We start from the raw sequence: 22624 nt of genomic DNA on the forward strand, positions 1-22624 counted from the left end.
GCCTGGCAAAGTCGGCCGCAGATATCGCCGGCTCTGGACCGAGCTAGGAGCCGTTTTTTTCTCTCTTAGCAGTGCTGTGCTGCGCTGCTGCTGCTAGCACGAGGTGCCTGCTGAGCAAGCAAGCTAGGCGCCACACGCAGCTCAAATTTACTGGATTTGGAGGGCGTCTGCTGCGCTAGGCCGCTAACTTTTAGCGCCGCAGCGTCCTGTCCTTCTCTCCAATGTAGGGCGGCTGCGGGGGGGCGGATGCAATGGTGCCGGGAGCTGGACATAATATTGGCTGAGCTGAGCCTTCAATATCGTGAAGTGCTGCGTCTGCCAGGAGCACATCAACAGGTGCTCGTCCAGAGATATCATCGTCGTCACTTGTTCGTAGTCCATAGGCATATCTCGTCTCGTCTCGTCTCGTTTCAAGCCCAAAAATGGTAGCAGGTCCATGGACATTCCATCGCGTCTGTGGAGCGAGGTGGTGGAGATGCGGCCGGGCCTACTGTATTAACCAGGCTTGCCTGGGCTGACCAACATGCGGAAAACGGATTAATTAGGAGGGTCGCCATCACCTCTAAATGGCCAGTCGTTAGCATGCAACTGCCAGACTAGGATCCGGCCGACCAGGGGGATCGCTTTGGGGCCAAGGCCTGGCTAGATGAGGCCAAGCCGGCGCTGGTGCTGGTGCTGGAGCCAGTGCTGGAACCAGCGCTGGAACTCTCGCTGCTTGGTCCGGAGAAAGAAGCTTTGGGATAACCAGGCGCTAGGGTGTGGCAGCTAGGTGAGTCGCAGAAGCCAGAAGCGCAGCGAGCATCCATGTTTAGCTCTCGATGTGACCTGTCAAGGGTCCAGGCCGTTGCATGGCTACGCCGGGCCTAGCTTTGGCGCAGACTAGCATCGGCAAGTGAATCGAGGCGCGTCGATAAGATGTAGCACTGCCGCTGGCCTCTGTATTTTGCTTATTTTTCACGTTTTCCTTTTTGCTTGTCGCTGTCTTATCGAATGGGAGCCAGCAAGGCTCGGGATGGCGGAGAAGAGTTTGATGTCTGGTCGCTGAAGCGAGGTGGATAAGGTGCGGAAGCTCTAGCCAAGTCGAGGCCGGTCGCCTGTGCTCTCTTGATTGTACCAGGCTGTTCAAACGAAACAAGATGGCTAGGACGTTCGGGTGCCAGGGAGCAAGGACCTGTATCTGTACCTGTACTTGTACGAGTACCGTCGAAAATTGTTGTTGGCCTGGGATTGAAGCGGGTGTCAGTGCCGCTAGGAACGGCAGCTTTTTGGCTAAACAGACAGCATCATCCTTCGTGCTCCGCGCAGACGCCTTCCTCTTCTTGACCAAGAACATGGAGCGGCATACCTGTAAGGCTGAAGCAACCGATGACACTTGCAATCCCCTCGGTTCGTCCTTGTACATACATACAGCTACACGCACTGTACGGTGCATGTGGTAGGTGGGCGGATGATCCAGGAAGACGCTGGAATGCACTGCAACGCCGGGTTTCAGGTATCGAGAGGCCCGGCCATGGTCCGAAAACGTGGTGGCTGCAGGCCCTAGTCGCGGTGAATCGATCTGTCCCTGCTCCAGAGGCTGTCCAAACGCCAGTTGCCACTCAATAGCCCGTCACGGGGAGCATCGTCCAGATCTCGCTTCCCAGCCAGTCTTTGCTAACGTGGTAGCAGTGCGACGGTGTCTCGTGCGAGACCAATATCCAATATCCACGAAAAACGGCTGCCTTGCTGCTTACCTTGGGTCTCCGTTAGCAGCCCGTGTTGGTGGATAGGTATGATTCATGCTGTACTACTTACTGTACGAGTGCGAGTCTGAATGCCGTAAGTACATGAAATTGATGTGCGAAGCACGCATACAAGCGCATGTATGTACGAGTACTCCTACGAGTGACCAGGTGGGTGACAGGGGAGGGAGAGGCGACAAAGTCGAGGGGAGGGAACCGTATCTCCACGGGACCTCAGGCCAAAAAACCGAAATACCTGCTCCTACCTCTTCTTTTCGCAGTCCCAGCATGTACACTTGCCTGCCTACAGCATGTACTTCGTACTTAAGCGCATGCAACTCCTTCTTGGCTGCATCAAGCAGGAAGTGATATCACAAAACACTACATGATTTCCATGCACTCGTGCTCCGTATCACAGCCCCGAATCCCGTCATACATGGCATATGCCGTACGTGGACCAGCGAGCTCTCAAGTGCCGGAGCCGTCAAAGGAACGAAGGCATTTGATGTATTCGTACCTGTACCTCTGCCTAAGAGTATAAGCGCAACAGAGTAGAAAAGCGAAAGGCCTCCTCTTTTGCTCGCCTTTTTGCCCTTTATGTTTTACCGAGACGATTCAAGGCAGCAAGTATGGCCGAGATGATGGCATCCACACGGGGGAACAATTATCCCAAAATTGAACCCGTCTGGCCCGCTGCGGTGTGTAACGGCGCCCCCTGTCCATTGGAGTGCTTTTGACTGACGATCACACAAATGAGACACAGCCCCATAAAGAGAGTGACAGAGATTGAGAGAGTACCCAAAAGAATCCGAGAAACTGCGACGCACTCTATTGAATCCAACTCGCATTCAAGTATCAGCACCATCCCATCTGCTGCATGTAAGTATTCAGGCCCATGATATTCGCCAGTCTCTCGCGCAACTACGGGATATGAACATATGAACACTTGTATCCGAGCGTCGTCCGGGCTCCATGCACCGGAAGAAAGCTCCGAAGAACCAAAGCACGAAAAATCCCCTTTGGCTTTGTGATACGATACAGTACCTCTACGGAGATAGAGGAGAGTCATGACCCTGCTGGCTTCAGATGAGTCTCCACCGCAACAACGTGGGGATGCCTCGGACTAGTGCAAGTCAAACATTCGCCTTTTTGGCCACTCCAGACGAGTACGGGTGCATTTACAGGTCCATACATTCCGTACTGATTCCGTACGCTCGGTGCTGCTACTGTACTAGCAGGTAGCATCAATGGTTGAGAAAATGAGGCGTACGCGTACATACGAGCAGAACACTGGCTCATCTCATCCACGAGGCGCTACTAACCTAGTACCTGTGGTTGAACTGCACTACAACCTCGAGCCGTGATAAGCCTAAGCCTATAAGCACTGCGCCCTCTGCTACGTCCCGTGTGCCAGTACTCGTACCTAGCTGGGCACATGGTAACATGATCGTATCTCCAGGTCACGATACGATTACTTATTCTCTCGGCCCGGCCACTATATATTCGCCTTGTTTATGCGGCTAAATGCTTCTTCCCAGCCTTTCAACACACGTCGTCACTGATGTATCAATCGTTCATGCTGCTTCATGCCATTCCGAAGTGCAAAAGTCGAGAGCATCTTCCAGATATCATGAAAACCGACAGAGTTAAAACATAAACTCCCTGTCGATTACTAACTAGGTAGGTCTTAACGAAATGCTTGATGTTAGATACGGAGTACGAGCAGATGCGACTCTACAATACTCGCACATATTTCCAGACACAGAAGACGATAACGGAGTGGGCGGAGTGACCCTCTGTGGATAGCGCATGAATCAAATCACATACCCATGTCAATCGCAAGCCAGGAAAGCACGCAACCCTGCATTGTACACACTGTGTACAATACTTCACTTTGGCAAACCTGAGACATCTTTCTTTGGCCCGCATTAGAGTGATGCCTTGAAAAGAGGTAGAGTACAGCTCGTCATCTCACTAATATCGTGGCAGTCCACTTGCAATTCTCGTCACAGCATCGCCCTGCCTTCAAATGCACGCACGGCTAGGACAAACAGGGCTGTATGAATCGATTCACAGGTGCCAACAAAGCAAAGCTCTGGCCATGTAGGGAGCACATTGTCGTATCTGAAAGCATGGAGTACGAGCAGCATACAGATATGAACCTTGTAGAAAGCCATCGCGTCTATCCTGGGGCTTACATGTGCTAGAACTCCGAAAGACCCGCTCCACGTGTTCTCTCTGCTGAAGCAGGCATCGATTGTAATTGAGGCCCTGGTCGGGTATTGTATTGAGCGCAGATGCCGCTGATATCTGACAGGTGACAGGTGAGATTGGGGCAGCCTCCTAAACCTGTGATGCTGGATGAGTGAGCGCCTTGGTTTACTAGTGGATGAGTACAGTACGGTGCAGGCAGAGTGGCTCAAGGTATGTACCAGGGTTCAAGAAAGCGCACGAGGATCTTGTATCGCCAGTCACCGTCAGGGGCCGTTAGTGGTATGCTCTGTCAGGGGTAGGATGGCGCGGGTAAGACGCCTGGACGGCAAGCATATTCGCATCTTATTTCCTGCTGACGTCCGTACGTCCTTGTACATGCGAAGCACTTCGTTTCTTGAACGTAGTATTCCGTGTTAGTTGGCGTCTGCCCGCATGCAAGACATGTTTTGCGGACTTGGTTCCGTGTTTGTTGCGCCGAAACTCGTCGTCCAATATCGTGGCTCTCTGGCTCGACTGGCTTTTACAAAGCATTATGGCCCTGGGAACCGAGAAGACACCAAGTCAAGTCATCTTTCAGGCCAATTTGCATGTACTGTATAATATTCTTGACAAATTGCAAAATGGTTAGATATTCGAGTATGAGACTCTATGGAATATGCAAAAAGGGTCGAGGTGTCGTAGCATCATCGTTAAGTACCAGAGTACCGTCTGCCGCTTCTCCGCGGCTTTTCCTACACATACCTGTCTTTCAGTATAATTCATTCTGATTTGCTCTCATTGTAAGGAGTACAGAGAATTCTTCGCTTGAAAGATTAAACTGCGGTGATGTTGCGATAAAGCCAAAGCACGTGAGTCCATTATGCGACTTGAATCTCGATCGCCCCAAAAAGCGAGGCTTGGCATCGACGATATTTGAACTTATGAGCCTGTCAATAGGAGATATAATGGGGAAGCAATACGTTAGTTTGCCTGTCAAAGGGGGGAGATGAACAAAAAAAAAAAAAAAAGGCGGAGAGTGGAATCTGTTAGTAAAGCGTGAGCCGTCCTTTTGCTCGAATATTCCAGCGCGGCGGTCGACCCCATAACCGAGCTAATAATGATGCTAAAGCTAAACTTCCGCAATCCTAACCAGGGCAAAGATCGACCCTGGCTTTTCCTTGTTATAGGTGCTGTTCAGCACAGATGGAAATTACCGGCTCCACACATTTGATGATTTCATAGGGCGGTGGCGTGTCTCCTCGGTAGTTGATTGAACGAAAGTTGCCGACTAGTGAACAGGCGGAGGCGTACGGCTTTCGTACTTTTGCTATTGTATGAGTCGTAGTGCTGACTTCTCTCATAAGTTCTTTCTGGTAGAGCAGGTGAGGCTCTGCTCCATCAGCTGTAAGTCTCTAGGGTAAGGCAATGATTGAAGCCATGAAGAATTGAAGTTTTTGGTTGCAAGTTTCCCCGCATGCCAATGCCCCGGAGCAACTGGTCCCTTGTCTGCCAGAACATCTAAGATCGTGTGGAGTAATTCAGATCCGAATGTGCGGGATTTGGCTGTGATGAATCATTATATACAAGACCTTGGGCCGCATTCCAGGCGATGAATATATAGCATCGTGCGTCGCCATGTGTCTTCAACTCCCTGCCTCTTCGGGGTTGCTGCCAGCCATGGCGGAAGTTGAGCTCCGACTCAGCAGGCTTATTTGATCTGTGTGCTGCAAAGTATTCGGACGCACTGCTCCGTGGCACCAGGCACCGACAAGGGAGGGTTACATCAGTGTGATGCGGTGGTGCTCCAAGTGCTGTCCCCAACCATCACCGTAAAGTACTAAGAGTTGACGCTAGAAGCTCCAGAAAGCCCAACCACCTTTGTTTCTCTCGTGCCTGTCGCCCAAGGGTTTCGACTCTTAAGCTCATCAAGATGTCATCTAGCAAAGGCAGTGTTCAAACCGGCCTAGCTTGAACCAGCAGATATCCCCAAAAGAGACGCGCAGATTGCGCCTTTGAGACGGCAGCCCGATGGCCATTCGCCCAACATCATACTGTTAGCAGTGGAGCCGGTACGTCCCCACCTTTGCGCGATCCCGATCGAGATGGATTGGGGTTTGATGACTTCATCGAAGTCATAGCCAGGAATCGTTGAATCTGGCATCTGGGCACGGATCGAGGCCTCAGTGCCTTGCTGTGGTACCCTGTCTGCCCTCCCTCGCCTTGTCTTGGACATCTCACCCGCTTCCCCCCTTCTTTGGCCAAAGCTGGCTGTAGAAATAGCCGAGTGGCGATGCTTCTGTGTGAGAAATAGAAGTCATTGTCCTCGTATCAACACACACGCGTTCTCGAGTTACATGTGTGGTTAAACTAATATGAAATTCCTTTTGAAAGAAGTTCCATGTGCCTGACACGTCCCGCCCTGTCATTCACTCTTGCAACTCATCACCGTGGTGCTGCTAAGTGGCTCCCGACAAACTCCACCCAGCTCTCGCCCAGCGTTAATATATCAGCCGCTTGTTCGTTTGTCCCACACGATGGCACCTAAGAGAAAGAAGGCCGACGCTTCTGCAGTCGAGACCCCCGCAGCAAAGGTCAGACGTAGCTCCAGAAGAGTCAATGGGCCTCCCGGGCAGCAACAGGATGGCTCTCGGCAAGGGGGGGAAAAGGAGGACCCCCTGGGCCCGGCGGGAAGTCCAAATGGTTCAATCCGTTCACGGGAAGCGTTTGAGCGCACAATGAGAGAGCTCGGAGAGATGGGTCTGAAGCTTCAAAGCGCAGTAAAAATCCAGCGGCTAGCTGTGGAAACTTCCGATTTGTCCAAGTGTGACCCCGAAAGGGTTCGAGAAGAGGCCTTCAAGCTCAGGCCGGCGTCAATGAGACAGGCAAAAGCCGAGCAGAAGGTCGAAGAAAAGACTCCGGAGAAATCCATCGTTGATACTGACTTGCAGTCGGCTGATGCGGCTGAAGAAAAAGCAGATTCCGAGGTTGTTGAAAGGACTGCGAGGAGACCGCCGCCTGTGAATAGTGACGTGCTGCCACTACCGTGGAAAGGCCGTTTGGGTTATGTGAGTGCCGATATAGACATACTTACCTATATTCTTAACTCTTCAAAGGGTCTCGATTGCAGAACATCAAGAGTTCACAAGTCACAGTCAACACCAAAGCTAATGCAACGGCGCATAGGCTTGTCTTAACACATACCTCAGATCTGCTAGCACTCCTGTCTTTTCGTCCCGAACTTGCCGTATATCCTCGATTATTGATCATAGGCATCCCCTCCAAGACCCAACAAAGCCTGAACATGCCACCAAAAACCGACCCGACAAAACTCAGACATCAGATGTCCAGCGCGGATTAGATTTTGTCCGGGAGCTCGGTCTTGCAAACGCTAGAGACATTGTCAAGATGCTACGATGGAACGAAAAGTATGGCATCAAATTCATGCGACTTAGTAGCGAAATGTTCCCCTTTGCAAGCCACGAAGAGTACGGTTACAAGCTTGCCCCATTCGCCGCTGATGTGTTGGCTGAGGCTGGCAAGGTAGCTGCTGAGCTAGGTCATCGCCTCACGACACACCCGGGCCAGTACACGCAAATTGCCAGTCCGAGGAAAGAAGTCGTCGCTGCGGCCTTCAGGGATCTCGAGTATCACGATGAGATGCTGTCATTGTTGAAACTCCCCGAGCAGCTTGACCGGGACGCCGTCATGATTCTGCACATGGGCGGTACATATGGCGACAAGGCAGCGACTCTGGATCGCTTTCGCGAAAATTATGCCAAGTTGCCAGATGGAGTGAAGAGAAGGCTAGTTCTGGAGAATGACGACGTATCATGGAGTGTTCATGACCTGCTACCCATCTGTGAGGAACTCAACATTCCTCTGGTGCTGGATTATCATCATCACAACATCATTTTCGATCCCAGCCTTCGCGAGGGCACATTGGATATCATGAGCCTATATGATCGCATCGCAAAAACATGGACCAGGAAAAACATCAAGCAGAAGATGCATTACAGCGAGCCAACCGCAGAGGCTATTACGCCACGGGATCGGCGTAAGCATTCAGCGCGCGTTAAGACGCTTCCACCTTGTGCAACAGACATGGACTTGATGATTGAGGCGAAAGACAAGGAGCAGGCAGTATTCGAACTGATGAGGACATATAAACTTCCGGGATGGAACCGATTTAACGACGTCGTTCCCTATGAGCGAGACGATGAGCCTAAGAAAGAAACGAAAAGAACCAAGAAGGAGAAGCAGAACGACACGACTGGCGAGACTGAAGAAGGAGATTCTACAAATACCATCAGCCCAGACGAGTATGGAATGGGAGGACAGCAGAACCGGGTATATTGGCCACCAGGAATGGAGGAATGGCTGCGACCTAAGAAAAGAGAGATCAACAAGAAGACCAAAGCTGAAGATGAAGCGTGAAAGGATGTCCCTACCAATATATGAGAAGAGGGAACGATGAAACCACAGAGAGAAATAGCGAAGTCGTGCTATAGACGAATTAAGTATTAGGTAGCTGAGAACATGAATGGAGTTGATAGGCAAAAATTGAAATAACCTTAGGATCCAAAGGATCTCTCTATTGCTGCTGTAAGAAATGAAACGCTCATTGATGATACTCGGCCGATTATTGGGCAAGTACCCCGTGCGAATAAAAATTTTCTAAGCACACCTCATAGTAGCGCGCACTGTAAAAAAATGCCTGCACTTAGGAAGGCACGCCTTTGAAGATTACTTTCACCCAAACACAGCTAAAATCTCCTGATTCTTGCAGAGCGTGCGTTACGACTTGTTGTATTGTATTATTTGCACAATTGGGTAAGTTCTCGTCATGTCTACTGAAGATTTTGGTTCCAAAACCCAGGCGTTCCTTGAGTGGTTCAAGGCGCTTCCTGGGTCGACGTTTTCTGAACATATTGAGATCACGGATCTTCGAGCAAGAAATGCAGGCCGCGGCATAGGTATGTGAGCAAATCGTGTTCATGTGCGGCGTGAGATGGTTAACAATGTCGTGGCAGTGGCTCTGGAGGACATCCCGGCTGATACAGTCCTGTTTACCGTACCGAGAAATGGGATAATAAACATGGAGACGTCCGAGCTCAAGGAGAAGCTCCCAGACGTCTTCTTCCATGCAGATGAGGTCATGGAGGTGGATGACAAACCGCAGCAGGACCCATGGAGCTCTCTAATTCTTGTCATGATGTTTGAGTATTTCAAGGGAGACGAGTCCAAATGGAAGTCGTACATGGACGTCCTTCCTGCATCTTTCGAGACACCCATGTTCTGGACCGAAGCGGAGCTTAATGAGCTTCAGGCGAGCGCTACGCGGACAAAAGTTGGCAAGACTGACGCTGAGAAAATGTTTCATGCCAAGATCTTGCCAGTCCTCCGTGCAAATCACGAAATTTTTCCATGCAGCCAATCTTACAGTGACGAAGACCTTGTCAAGCTGGCTCACCGTATGGGAAGCACTATAATGTCCTACGCATTCGATTTCCAGAATGAGGATGAGGAAGACGAAAAAGACGAAGAAGAATGGGTTGAAGATCGCGAGCCTAAGTCTACAATGGGTATGGTGCCGATGGCTGATATTCTCAATGCTGACGCTGAGTATAATGTGCGACCCTATCCATCACAATTATGCTTCTAAGCGCCTTGCTGATGGCTGATTCATAAAAAATAGGCACACGTCAACTATGGAGATGACGCTCTTACTGTGACAGCATTACGAACTATCAAGGCCGGCGAAGAAATCTTGAACTACTATGGTCCTCATCCCAACTCGGAGCTTCTCCGCCGTTACGGATACGTAACCCCGAAGCACTCTCGTTATGACGTTGTTGAGCTTCCATGGAAATTGGTTGAGGAGTCTTTAGCGGCAAGCCTGGGCTTGTCAGAAGAACAGTTGGACAGTGCGGTGAGTTCTTCTTTGCCCATACCATCATTCATCATGACTGGGGCTGATAATAGATAAGCGAGAGCACTTGGACATGGATGAAATCGAGGATACGTTTGTTTTGGACCGAGAATCGAATGAGCCTAACCCGGACGGCACGTTTACTGGATCGGCTAGGTTTAGCGAGATACCAGAGGATCTCCGGGAGCAGCTTAAATTGCTTCTTAAAGCCATTCGCAAAGCAGATCCATCAAGTGTTGTCGACAAGCGGAAACGGGACGAGATTCAACATTCCGTACTTTTCAAGGCGCTTGATGCTCTGGAGTCGCAGTATCCAACGACTGTTCTAGATGATGAACGGATTCTTTCTGGTAGCGGCATTAGCGAGCGGCACAGAGCCGCTGTTACCGTGAGGCTAGGGGAAAAACGATTGATCCAAGAGGCTAAACTCTACTTGTCGGGCATTACTTCAGATGCCACTCCGGAGGAGACGCCGGCATCAAATAAGAGGGCCAGACGGGATTGAAACGACACATCGATTTCGGTAGTTGGCCCCTCACAACCAAGGCTACTCAGCCTTTATGCGTAGGATAACGCTATTGCCGGAACCGACCGGGTTGATGTTAGGATCTTGGGCGAAAAAAGGCAAACGGAAAAAAGAAATATATCACATGCGTGCGTGACAAGGCGGCCCGCTCAAGATGTTTACAACGGAGCCTCATTTGGATCCACATTCGATGCGCGAACCACCGTCTGTCCGACCCAGCCTTCCTAGCAAGGCAGCTAAAAAAAAAAAGGCAACCGTCCATGATTGATTGTGCCAGAAAAATCCCTTATATCTCTCCATCTCTGTCTCCATGAATCCGAGAACGTAATCATTTCATCCAGGCGTCTTACTCCCATCTAATGTGAAGGTCGAGAACTCTTGGTCCTCATCACTCTGCCCTCGCCTCTAATCAATATTACATGCTTCGGCTTGATACCTTGATCGTGATTATTGTAATCAATTCTGTCAGTAATTGATCTCCGCTGCATTGACGGCTCATGCTGTTTGCTGAACAGAGTATGGAAACACAGGGTAAGTCGAAAGTGTATCACCGAATTTGGACTCTTCGACTAACACCTATAAAGGAGCTTGGCTGTGCCATTCATTCACCGCTTTATAGGCATGTCATAATGCCTATATCAAACATTGAGATGACTGTCGAGTCGTACAATGGAACATATACATGAATGCCACTGCGTTTGTTTGGGGTAGCCGTTGAGATTGCGCATCTGAACGAGAAATCCACGTCGTCGCAAGAATAGCGTGGGACACAGCAATCAACATAATTTTGGCATTGATGTCGTGCCTCTTCAGCGCCTTGGCACCTTAGGCTCCGTCAAACCCATCAATGTTGATATTATGGGCCCCTGCCTGTGAATCGTTTGACATCTTCACCGATAGACTGACATATGAGAAAAGAGCTCTCGGGAGCGGACAGTGCTCTACCCGATACTTGCCATGGCTATGCATAACGCGAAGAGCTACATAGTGACAAAGTTCCGTTTTGTGTGACCCTCCATTGTTGGGGACCGCAGATCTGCTGTCTTATAACTGGCCATTCGGGTGCTGAAACCCCGACGACGAATGGCGAGTCTACAACCGTTTTGTTTTCTCCCGACAGACTTTTTTCTCTACTCTTCTCCCCCTCCTCTATTTGCATGGAAAACAGACAACTTGCCTCTCGTTTTGGCTAGTACAAAAGTGTTACTCTGGCTGGGATACGGCGTCTTGCAGCATCCGTTGGTAATGCGACGATTGTTTCGAAATGGACAGTATACGGCTCTCGCACTGCATACTCGTATCATCTCCCCCGAGGCCCCCACACTTGGGAGTTGAGACCGGGATGCACATCGTGCATGGTGGTGTTTTATGATACCATCAGACAACCGCGGCTATTTACTCCCCGAGGGGGCCGTAATTAAGAACCCGCGCAGCCTCGTCATCACCACACAGCACACAGCGCCGCGAGCAGTGATAGGCTCAAGGTTACGAGCCCAAGAGGCCCATAACCCTAGTCCGAAAGCTCGTTATTTATTGGTCCACGACTGTGAATGGTGGTGTTCAACTTTTGTCTGAGATATTTTCAAGCTTAGATCGGCCTGGGAAACCAACAATCGCCTGCCTCCACCAAGAGGATCTCTCAAAGCCCGTGGCGACCACCTGTTGGTGGCGTTGGGTGTACAGACAAGCTCGAGTATCCGAACTATGGCCTTATGATTACAAAAACGAGCAGAAAACATGCCTTGCATCTTATACCGGCCTATCACACGGGTTGCCAGTATCTCGGAGAGCTTGTGACCAGGGTAGGTAAAAGCGGCGCTGGGCCCAAAGCCAGCACTCCAGGAGTCGTGGGACACTTGAAGGAGCCCAACAAACTCCTTTAAGTGTGGAGGAAAAAGAGCGACGAAGAAGAAGATGAAGCTCAGTGGACGTCGGACCCAATGGAACCGAACTTTGCTCTCACCGGTTCTGTTCACGAGACACTAATATTCATGTATGTCGACGTCAGCCTTTTCCTGAGCCTTCCTCGCAAGAATTTTGAGCCGCAAGTCCGCTGGTGGACAGCGCGGAACACCATCTTTCCTGGCCCGACCTCTCTGCTAGTGGCCAACTTCCCTCATCGTGCTGTAACGTTGGATACGTAGCATCTCGGCCTAACTTGACCGGTAACTACACACTTGATACCTGGCCTTGGGCAGCGACACCTATGGAGTCTGTCGGAGGGTTGAGGGGGAGTGATGGGCAGCGGAGTTGATAATATGTAGCCCCGAGACTCCACGTATATCATCTTCACAAGCACGTTGTATTGTTGACCTGTCACCCTCTCTGAATCACCAGTCTCGAATACACAGCCTTTCAGGGCATACATCGGTGAAGAGAGTGGCTGTCATGTCTGGACATGTGAGTTTTTCCAATATTCGACCCGGCGTGCCTGGCATAATACTCGAAGCTATCTTATCGGAGGATCCAAGCGAGAAGTACAAGGTACTGATTTTGCCATCTTATACCATAGGGCAGAAGCTCACATAAGCATGCGGGGGATGGGGGCAGGCATTCGACCAACAATCTCCATCCCGATCCCAGAAGCTTCCTCTTTGTGATCAACGAGCTGGAGGTGAAAAAAGACGACACCTATCACGAGGGTGATAGCTGGTACAACCGCATACCGCCTAGCATCCCTAACGGATATGGAGGAGAGACGCTCGGAACGGTTATGAGGTATCGTAATGGGAGAGTGACAGTGGCTCCTGGATATAGGTGGTACCGCGAAGGCATGAACGAAACCACCGGGTGGTGGCCTGCTGGTGGTGTTGTGGTTTGCAATCCTGACGAATCGCCCATGTATACCGAGGATGGAATGCTGCAATACGCTGCCCTCTACAAGCAACTCGCAGTCTTCTCATGCAACCCCTTTCTCCCGGTCGTTGTCGTCAACGGAGACCCATTATCCGCCGAGTCGCTTCCTCGATCGCCCCTACAGTTCCACCATCCTCTTCACCAAGAAGGAATATCACACGCTGTACACCCGGAAAGTATCATGCAGTATGGTCTCGGACCGCGCAAATACGTGGCCGGGGCAAACCCCAGCTGGATGCCCAGCCTGGTGCCGGCGATTTACAGTAACCCTTATAATCCGGTTCCGTCGACTGGTCTTGCGGGAGAGCTTCCTATTATCCTTGGTTTGATGGCATTTGGCGAATCTAAAAACGTGGAAGGAGCAGTGGATCGAACTTTTCTGGGAGATGGTGTGCACCGTGGCAAATGGCGTGATGGGCAATGGCATCGTGCGGAGGCTCCTCGGGGGTGTGAGTTTCAACCTTTGCGAATTCCGAGCTACGGTTTATTTCCATGGCACTTTCTCCCTTCCTCCTGTCTTTATTCCTATGGATTTACTATTTGGATATAATCATTTGGGTATTAATGATGGAGTAGATGTGCTTTCCGCAGAAGAGGACCCGCGAGGCTTCCTCATTACGGTGCTGTTCGACCCAGAGAACCCGGAATACTCGAATGAATCCTCTCTCTTCGCAATGGAATGGACAGAAGTGATTGTTCGAGAAAGTCGAAGATAAACGGCCATGGCATGGCATGCGCTCTGGCTTCTGTCCCTATGCATTTCTTTCTCTTCTACGTTATTTTGTTCTTTCGTTATGCTGGGGGTGTAGGCTGTGGTACTCGATTTCCTTGCCGTCATGTTACTGCTTTATCTGCTGCACTCGATGTTTTTCTCTTTTCATCTTTTGAACACGTTGAATGATTTGCGTCGTTGAAATCTGTTGATGCACGACACTTGATACGTTACGAAGTCCACGCAGGGGACTCCGTGGAGCTTGATTGCTCCCCTCTCACCTTTTTCCTTTGCTCTTTTGTACTTTTGGGGAGTGCGTGGAGCTGCATCTTTCCCTACCTATGCAAGATACCGCACCACTTCTTCTTGTTTTGTTTTGTTTTGTTTTGTTTTGCTCCTGTCTGTCAGTCCTCTAGTCTGTTTTGATAAGAGTTCTTTTTTTGTAACTCAATGACTACCTAGTATGATTCAATGATACGCCAACACCAAGTGATCATACGAATATTAAGGCATTTTCAATTCATTTCATCTTATTCATCCAGCTGATTTTACGGTGACGACAACATTATAGCTCTCTATGTTTAAATAACCCTCCCTAACCTCACTTTCACATGGCTCCCCCTAGTGGAAGTCATGCAATGCGTTCCCTTGTTGCCCCCCTTTCAGCCTCTCAATTCGCTATAATTTGAAAGCTCCCCATGACTATTTACGGCGTTTTCGCTGTTTCTCGCCCCCTTTCCAAGTATTTCGATGCTGGTTTGCAAAACGAACGGCCAGCCGCTTAAATTAATATACCTCTCTGCTATCCCACCTATGATTATATATAGCGCGTCAACTCGGGGCCAAAGCTCAAGCTACATCGGGCAGTCGAACAGCAATATCGCCAGATTGTGTGATATATCGGACCCATGGAAGAGAAGGATATTGAAGCTAGAAGAGAATTATTCAGCATTTCGTATTATGTCGGGAAAGTGTCAAAGAAACATAGGGGGCTTACCTTGGGCTCGGTAATCTTGAGGTATCGGACTTGAATTCCACTCGTCGTAAAGTAGGGGATTTCGAACTTGACTTGGATGGGTCGTTTGGCGCCCTTGCCACCGATTCCACCCATACTGCCTCCAAAACCACCTGTCATGCCACCGCCGTGCTCATCGTCTCCTCTGACGCTAGGAAGGCCAAGTTCAGCGCGCATGAGGAATTCCTTGTTACCGCCAAACTGCTTAATCTTCCAGACAATGGCGCTCTGCTCAGGGGCGTAGTGTACAGAGCCGACGTTGGTTCTGAATCGGGGGGAGTCGGCATCGTCGGGGACAGGGACGATGATTTCGACGTTGTTGGCCGTGCTTCGTCGCTTGAACTGGGCTCTGGCCTTGAGCATGTATTCGATACGTGAGCCGGAGTGGGACTCGACAAGGCACTCGACCCAGATTAGGGGCTTGACTTGGGTGTTGAGGCGGTATGACATGAGCTCAAACTCGCCATCGGGAGGAATGAAGGAGATTGTCCGATCGTTTTCGAAGCGCGAGAGTCGCACGCACTGGTGGAACTTGACATCCTCCATCTCAATAGCCTTGCCTCGCGTCGAGCGGCCCGTCGTCTCAAACATGACCTTGTCGTTAAGTCCCAATCTCAGCTCGGGCATACCACTGAGGTAGCATTTCATCTTGATGGCACCGAGAATCTCACTCCGCAACACATTTCCATTGGCGCTGACGAGGAGGTTCAAGCTTTCGACAACATCGAGGAAGACTTCGTTCTTGCGGTAACGGATACCCTCGGATCGCCAAGACACGGCGTTGGTCACGGCGATTGGCGGGCGGGCTTGGATCTCGAGCTTGTGTGATTCTTGAGTAATGTATTCTTGGAGAATCTTGGACTCGGTGGTCTGGGGGTAGCCAAAGTCCATCATTTCGTCGAGAAGCTCGTAAATGACGACAAAGTTGTCGCGGATGGATTCTTCCTCCAAAGCCTTGAAGTACTCGGTGAAGACTTCGACGACCTTGTGCAGGAAGAGCAGGATTCCGGCGGCATTGGTGTTGCGCTTCGTCAGCGCCAGGAGATATAGGTTGTTGTGACGGATGTATAAGTACTGTCACGCGCGTTAGCCATTTTCTCCCCGTTCGACCCCTTGGGCTGCATGGAGCTTCATGTATATGTTGTCTGGGAGCTACGGACGTTGATTCCCTCGTGGGAGAAGCATGGCGGAACGGCTGACGACTCTTCTTCGGCTTCTGATAGGAGAACGGGGAACTTTTCGACGGCGGACATGGGAATGTCACCCCTATAGTTTCGGGCGAGGAGGGTCTGGGAGAAGCCATGTTAGATTGACCCGGCGATCCATCAGATGCACCTTATTTCACGAGTCGTCATACCTTGCCCTTGAGGTCCAGAAAGAAGATTGCAGATGCCATGGTGACGATCTATATATAGAAGACGATGGCTTGGCCAGGAGAGATGGCGGGGAGGAGGGGCAGCTAGAGAGACGGATTCAGGGATTGGCGCAGCGGCCAGGGAGAGACGAAGACGAGAGAAGATGCGGGCATACACGAACAAAATCTAGAGATCCAGGAGGTTCAAAGAAGGGGCATGATATGATGGCGGCGCGACCTGGAAAGCTGGATCGCGACGTAGCTTCAACTTAGGCTGCTACGAATCGGACAACTGGTTGCTCACCGTCTGCGATGCGATAGGCCCAGTAGTGCAGGGACCAACTACGGGCCGGCAAAACTATGGCTGTAAGAGAGCGGTCACGTGCGAGGGATCTCTGTTCCTGAGCTGCTCCACTAAGGCCCCGCGAAAAAAAAAACCAATATCAAGCTACAACGGGTTTTCCGTCTTCTTCTTTTTCCTTTCTCTCCAACGCGCCCATTAGACAGTGCAACTCATCTTTTTACCTGCGACCGCGTGGCTTTCTGTCATGACAGCTGCAGAGCCGTGGATGAGTTAGCGATTTGGCGGTGCGGAGAGGAAGGAAACTTGTTTCATTTGGTTCATTAAGAGCTGCCCGCGTGTGTTTTCTGCTTTGGCAGGATTTGATTGCTTGGGCGGCGTCAGAGGAACCACACATTCATTACCATCGGACCTTGTGTTAGAGAGGAGAGTCGAATCATGATGCCGATCGTTCATGTGATTGCCGTGTAGGCGAATCCAGCTCCTTCGCTACTGTATCTATGCCCTCATTTGCATGTGCTCTCTCATTTGCATGTGCCTGTGGCAGACATGGGATATGCAGGCATGGGATAAGCACACACAAAGAGAGTGAGGGCAAAAGCTATCCGCGCCCGGCTTCTGCTTGTGCGCGAGCTTTCTAGCCTCAACCAATAATGGCTTCCCTGTAGCGCATTGCGCGGAAGACGGCAGCTCAGGCCCAGATCCCGGAAGCAACCACCAGCCGACCAGGACAACACGATACAGTACAGTACACGACCTACAGTGTGTTTTGCCTGATGAAACGGGGCGACGTAAAAGGCGTCATGTGATGGTTGTGAACCAGCAGTTGTGCCGAGTGGCAGCACTACTCGGAGCATTTCTGCGAATAGGTGCTTTACTGTCTGAGACAGACGTTGCCGTTGTTGGGGAAGACGTCAAGGTGCCTGTGCTAGTACCCAATGCACTGCCTGATGATGTGAGGTTGAGAAACACAATCTGGGGTGCATCGGAATGTGTGGTTTAAAGGAGCAGGGAGCAAAGCTTCAATGTCCTTGTCCAAGACACAGAGACAGCAGTGTATCTGTACAGCAAGCAGACCATGGCACACCGAGAGAGAGGCTTGTCCGGGGTCCCCGCATTTGGAATCAGGTTTCGGGGTAATTGATGAAGCCTGCCATCCTGCTCAGGGCAATGAGGGTGCCCGTCTTACAAGCCTCCTGCTACCATCACTGTGTCTGTTCTCACGACCACATGCGTGGCTTGGTTAAGCTCTGTTGGGAACGTGGCTGTTGATGACCAGGTGGACCTGATGCTCTGAAGGTTGCCAGCCTCGCCTCACCATCGCTATCGCCCAGCAAACGATTTGGAGATGCAGGGCAAGGTCCGGTCTATTGACGTGCGCAGCTCTGCCTCCCCACACGGCGCATGTTTTTGATGAGAATTCTCGTGGCCATGTGAGCAGTAAACCCTCCTCTGGAAACTGTTAGTGGCCCCAATTTACCCCTAAAACCCCCCACTGGAAGAATGTGGACATTCCAATCGCGACAAGGGCACGGCATGCTACACAGCGAAGAGCGGTGGGATTTGCTCGGCCGGGAGGGGGCAAAAGCACATGAAATAAGTCTGTCCAGTGCCAGCGTCGGTGGGGAAGCGAAAAGTTGGGGCTCAGAGCAGAAAGAGGAGCGTCACATTGCATGTGATAACAGCTTTGCAACGCTCAGGCACGTGCTTGTAGCCCGTCTCCCCAAGGCCCGTTTTTGGGTTTGATTCTAATTTAGCAACAGAGTGACGGCACCAGCAGTTTTTGGTCCATTGCTGGATTTGGCATGTCCTCGAGGGGGGAGGAGATGCGGCCGCGCGCCCTCTCGTCTCGTCTGGTCTCGTCTCTCTGGGCTATTCCAGCGAGATCGTGGCAGTGACGATGATGATGGGATGCCAAGCGGTTCATCACAAACGGCCTTGATTTGTCTGCGTATCATTGCTTAATGTGCTCGGCAAGGATGGCACAGGCCTGCTGGTTATTAATGGCTGAATGCTGTGCTTTTGCCAGAATTGTCGACCACTTGCAAGCTCCCCGTCAGTCAGCGTGCAGTCGCAGTGTCTTGCCTCCATGTGGATGCTCCACCCGCGAAGAGCTGGAGAGGGCACCAGTCAAGCGTCGAGACGAGGGTGAGATTTGTGTAGCGGCATCGCCGTCTCGAAATCTGTAGCAGCGGTCAATGGAACATTCGCCGCCTCTTCTGCCCTCCACCTTGCTTGATGGGACATTGGTATTACAGGTGAGGTAGGAGGTACTTAAACTAGCAGGTAGTTCAAGGTTCGTCGGAGCACATGCGCGTACCGGTACACGATGTGCCCACCTGGAGCTCCATAATCCCCATTCAGGGCTCCATTAATAGCACCAACCATGAGCGCATTGAAACTGCGGACCCTGCAGAATTCCCAGCGCCTGACCTAGGGCTCTCGGCACCGTGTACAGGTACTTGGTCTCCAATCGCATTAGCTGCTGTCAATACGTAAAAAAGTCACCACACCACGCCGTCACAGAGTCCCCAACAAACGGTAGTATCGAGTGTGTCGCAGAGGCCAATTCATTCGTAGGGTGCGAGATGGTGTGGGAGAAACCCGTCATCCATTGCTGGATTGGGATAGGATGGGAAAGGAACGCGGCCAAAAAAGATTTTGAGGCATCCATGATTGCTAGCTGCCAGCTGTAGAATCACGATACTGCTTTGCTTTGGCCTCCACTGACTCAACGCTTGCACAAGGGCAGAGTCCAAGTGGATTTCCGGCTTTTTTTTATCTCGAATTTTTACCCTCTTGTTTCCAATTTTTGTTTGAAATCGTCCAGGCAGCCCTTGACGGCCATTGATATGCCCGTCGGCGGGCTTATGCTCTGTGCGCACTTGATGTAATTGCCGTCCTGTCCTGTCGTCTTATCGCCATTGTCATCACTGTCCATCCACGTGCCCAGACCACCCTGCTCTTCTCCCCTTCTCTGTCCAAGAAGAAGGGCTTAGCATGTATCAGAGCGCATTTTCCCCCATCTGAAGCTATTCTCGCTGCCTGCCTGTGCTGTACCCGTTTCCACCATCACATTTTTTCTTTTCTTTCTTCTTTTTCTTCTTTCCCCATCTTGTACCGCCCCAATACCAGCCGATTGAAGCCCGCTGCCCCGGCGTTTATTCCCGCCACAACCCCTGCCGCAGCGCCAGCCAGCCACTGGAGTGCGAGTGCTTGCGTGCTTATCAGCCGTTTTCCCATATGTGCATATCATATATGCGCCTGGGCCGCAATCACATGCCATGCATCGCCAGACGCTCGCCAACAGTCCAGCTTCGGCCCCCCTCGGACCATCACCAGCACTTGCACCAGCACTTGCACCACCATTACCGCCGCGACCTCGCCTGCCGCCCATCAACTCGATCCAGTCCATTCCCTCAATAAATTCCATCCATAACCATTCGGCAAACTCCATTCCGGGCTTCAGCAGCGTCGACTCGCGGCCGTCGAATGCGCCATTGCCATTGACGCTACAGCGGCCTCTGCCATTACCGCCATCACCATCACCCCCAAACTACTCGCAGTCCATGCACAGCCATCACCAGTTCCCCAGCCCGTCCGACAACGACAGGCTTCCCCCGCTGGTGCACCATGACGGCGACAGCAGAACATTGCCGTCGCTGAGCAGCATTACCGGCGACGTTGCCATGCGCGCCGACGACCAGCATCGCCCTCCGCAGCACCTTCACAACCTCCCCAATCCGCCACCGCTGCACCAGAACCAGAACCATTGGCCGTCGTCCTTCAATGGTTCATTGAACTCCTACCGACAACCGCCGCCTTTCCACGCGCCTGACAGTCCAGCGACAATCATGGACATGGACGGCGCGGCAAGCGTTGCCAGTGCGGCCTCGCCGTCGCCAGATCGCATCTATGACGGAACACCAACCCCTAGCAGCCTCACCCTCGACGACCCAGACGTGCGGCTTGCGGCTGAGGCTCTGGGAGATTTACGCGCAGGTAAGTAACCATGCCATTATCAATATTAAAATGCCCAATTGTTATGTCAATGTTTGATGCCAACTGCCCTCTTGCACAGATTTCGTATCATCGCCTCCCGACTCCTCTTCGCTGCCGCCCATGAGCCCGCCCATTGCCCCGTTCCAGCTTCAACAGACAAAACCAAAGTCACCCAAGCCCGAGCCGCTTTTGTCTCTTCTTACAACCGCTCATCCCCTCGTCGCCTCGACAATTGGCGGCGCTAGTTCCGCATACGGCGGAGCCAAGAATTTCTCTCCGCGATTCAAATCGGGCGCCGAGTATGTCGAGGGCTACCTGACGCCTATCGCCAACACAGTCAACTCCGTGGGTAGAGTCACGGGCGTTGAAGGCGGTGTTCGATGGTTCCTCGGCGCCGGTCGCCGGCATCCGGCACCCACATCAGACCCCGACTCGAACGGTTCCAACAAGAGACGGAGGACAGGAGAGAGCAGCAGCAGCACCAGCAGCGATGCGAATGGATCGCCGGACAACGGTCTTGATGATTCGTCGTCGGTCATGTCAAAGACTCCTCGCCGCCTATCGACTGCTAGTACAGTGGACACGCTGCCAGCTTACGATGACCAGCGGTCGCCCGCATACTCAGAAACCGCGCCCGCAACGCACAAGCCGCCGGGTAGCCAGCCGTGGCAGACCCGCTTGATGATGTCCACGTCGGGACTGAGCGTTGCCATGAGCGCCGAGAGTTTGCGTAGCCTCAAGTACTGTTTGCGTTGGCTTCGATGGACCAACGATCACATGAACCGGGCCATTCTGAACTTGAAGCACGCATTGGAGGAATATGAAAAGGCAGAGAGGAAGGAGCAGTCAGAGGGAGGGCCATCTACGGATAGCCCCAGCGATGCCGAGGCCATGGATGTCGACGGCGCGGAAAAGAGTCAAGAGAAGCCGAACCCCTCACGAAGCGAACTCGCCGCGCGAATCAACAGCCTCAAGGGTGATATCCTCAAATCCCTTCAAGACGTTATCAACAACGTGTCCAAGTATGCGGGCGGTGCCCTTCCCGAGAACGCGAGGGTCCTTGTTCGCCGCCACCTGACCAGTCTCCCCCAGCGATTCCGCCTCGCCACCATGTCTGAAAGGCAGTCTGAGAACTCCAACAGAGATGGCGATTCGGCGATGCGTGAGGGTGCGCAAAGGGTGTTGGTGCTGGCCAAGGAGGGCCTTGACATGGTGACGCAGGTAACGGGCGTCTTGGATGGTACTATTGTGAGCGCCGAACAGTGGTGTGAGAGAATGGGAAAGAGGCGAAACCCTGACGGAGAGGAGAGAGAAGAGGCCGCTTCGTCGAGTCAGCAAATTGAGTTTGGCAGCGATGAGAAGTCGGGCTAATGCTGTGACTGGAAAAAGAAAGGCAGAAGAAGAAGAGAGAGAAAAGGCAGGGGAAGAGATTTTCCCATCACGGTGAGACTGAATGGGAGACAGCACGGGACTACCAAAAGAAACATTTACGAAATTCATCAAACGAGAGCTTCTAATCGGCTCAAAAGCAAGGATATATCCAACAAGTGCAACAGATTGCAAAAGATGCGATAGGGTGACAACAGGACTTGATCTAGTCTCTGGCTATGGGCTTTTGATGAGTCAAGCTTACAGACGACTACTTTTGCAAGGCTGGGTTGGAATGTTTTCCTGAAACCTGACCATTTTATTTATTTTATTTCCTCCGCGATTACCAACACATATTCTTTCGCTCATACGGGTTTTCATTTATCGTCTAAGGAAGGGGGGAGACTTCAATCTATCGAGATTGTGTGTCTCAATGTGTAATCTACGATTTGTCTGGCAAGAGGCCTACAGGGACATTCCTTTTGTTTTTTGAGCGCTGACTGTACTCTTTTTTCTTTTTCCTTTTTCACTCTTGTTTTTTTTTTCTTCTATTTCTTTTCGAAGCTCTCTGAAACATGGAAGCTTCAATTTATGAGCGGTTTTATTTTGTTTTCTCTTTTGCTTTTCTATTTATGTGACTTAGTTGT

At 51.4% G+C, this 22624-nt stretch overlaps 5 protein-coding genes across 5 annotated transcripts; 3 read left to right on the forward strand and 2 right to left on the reverse strand.

The window, feature by feature from the left end:
- Nucleotides 1–190: 190 nt before the first annotated feature.
- Nucleotides 191–3158, reverse strand: M431DRAFT_479326 (hypothetical protein; the record flags this gene model as incomplete). The annotated part of the gene is made up of 9 exons (XM_024915757.1): nucleotides 191–454; nucleotides 492–562; nucleotides 826–1345; nucleotides 1409–1576; nucleotides 1795–1809; nucleotides 1988–2070; nucleotides 2239–2246; nucleotides 2549–2767; nucleotides 3145–3158. The coding sequence occupies 9 exons, from the start codon at nucleotides 3156–3158 to the stop codon at nucleotides 191–193; spliced, it is 1362 nt and encodes a 453-aa protein (XP_024777436.1).
- A 3290-nt stretch (nucleotides 3159–6448) lies between these two features.
- M431DRAFT_77647 (hypothetical protein) lies at nucleotides 6449–10348 on the forward strand (the record flags this gene model as incomplete). Its single annotated transcript, XM_024922599.1, has 6 exons — nucleotides 6449–6979; nucleotides 7098–8261; nucleotides 8791–8887; nucleotides 8945–9543; nucleotides 9610–9843; nucleotides 9902–10348. 6 exons carry the CDS (start codon nucleotides 6449–6451, stop codon nucleotides 10346–10348), a joined length of 3072 nt encoding a protein of 1023 aa, XP_024777437.1.
- A 1972-nt stretch (nucleotides 10349–12320) lies between these two features.
- On the forward strand, nucleotides 12321–13996 carry M431DRAFT_505332 (hypothetical protein). Its single transcript, XM_024918619.1, has 3 exons — nucleotides 12321–12769; nucleotides 12882–13674; nucleotides 13802–13996. Exons 1-3 carry the CDS (start codon nucleotides 12758–12760, stop codon nucleotides 13939–13941), a joined length of 945 nt encoding a protein of 314 aa, XP_024777438.1. The 5' UTR covers nucleotides 12321–12757; the 3' UTR covers nucleotides 13942–13996.
- Nucleotides 13997–14449: 453 nt separating this feature from the next.
- Nucleotides 14450–16739, reverse strand: M431DRAFT_349456 (hypothetical protein). Its single transcript, XM_024914467.1, has 4 exons — nucleotides 16310–16739; nucleotides 16113–16241; nucleotides 14935–16026; nucleotides 14450–14867 (listed from the first exon to the last, which is right to left on the reverse strand). The coding sequence occupies exons 1-4, from the start codon at nucleotides 16346–16348 to the stop codon at nucleotides 14787–14789; spliced, it is 1341 nt and encodes a 446-aa protein (XP_024777439.1). The 5' UTR covers nucleotides 16349–16739; the 3' UTR covers nucleotides 14450–14786.
- Nucleotides 16740–19891: 3152 nt separating this feature from the next.
- On the forward strand, nucleotides 19892–21980 carry M431DRAFT_78632 (hypothetical protein; the record flags this gene model as incomplete). Its single annotated transcript, XM_024922723.1, has 2 exons — nucleotides 19892–20609; nucleotides 20689–21980. 2 exons carry the CDS (start codon nucleotides 19892–19894, stop codon nucleotides 21978–21980), a joined length of 2010 nt encoding a protein of 669 aa, XP_024777440.1.
- Between the last annotated feature and the right edge of the window lie 644 nt (nucleotides 21981–22624).

This window comes from Trichoderma harzianum, assembly GCF_003025095.1.
Source record: "Trichoderma harzianum CBS 226.95 unplaced genomic scaffold M431scaffold_3, whole genome shotgun sequence".
NCBI classification, from domain to species: Eukaryota; Fungi; Ascomycota; class Sordariomycetes; order Hypocreales; family Hypocreaceae; genus Trichoderma; species Trichoderma harzianum.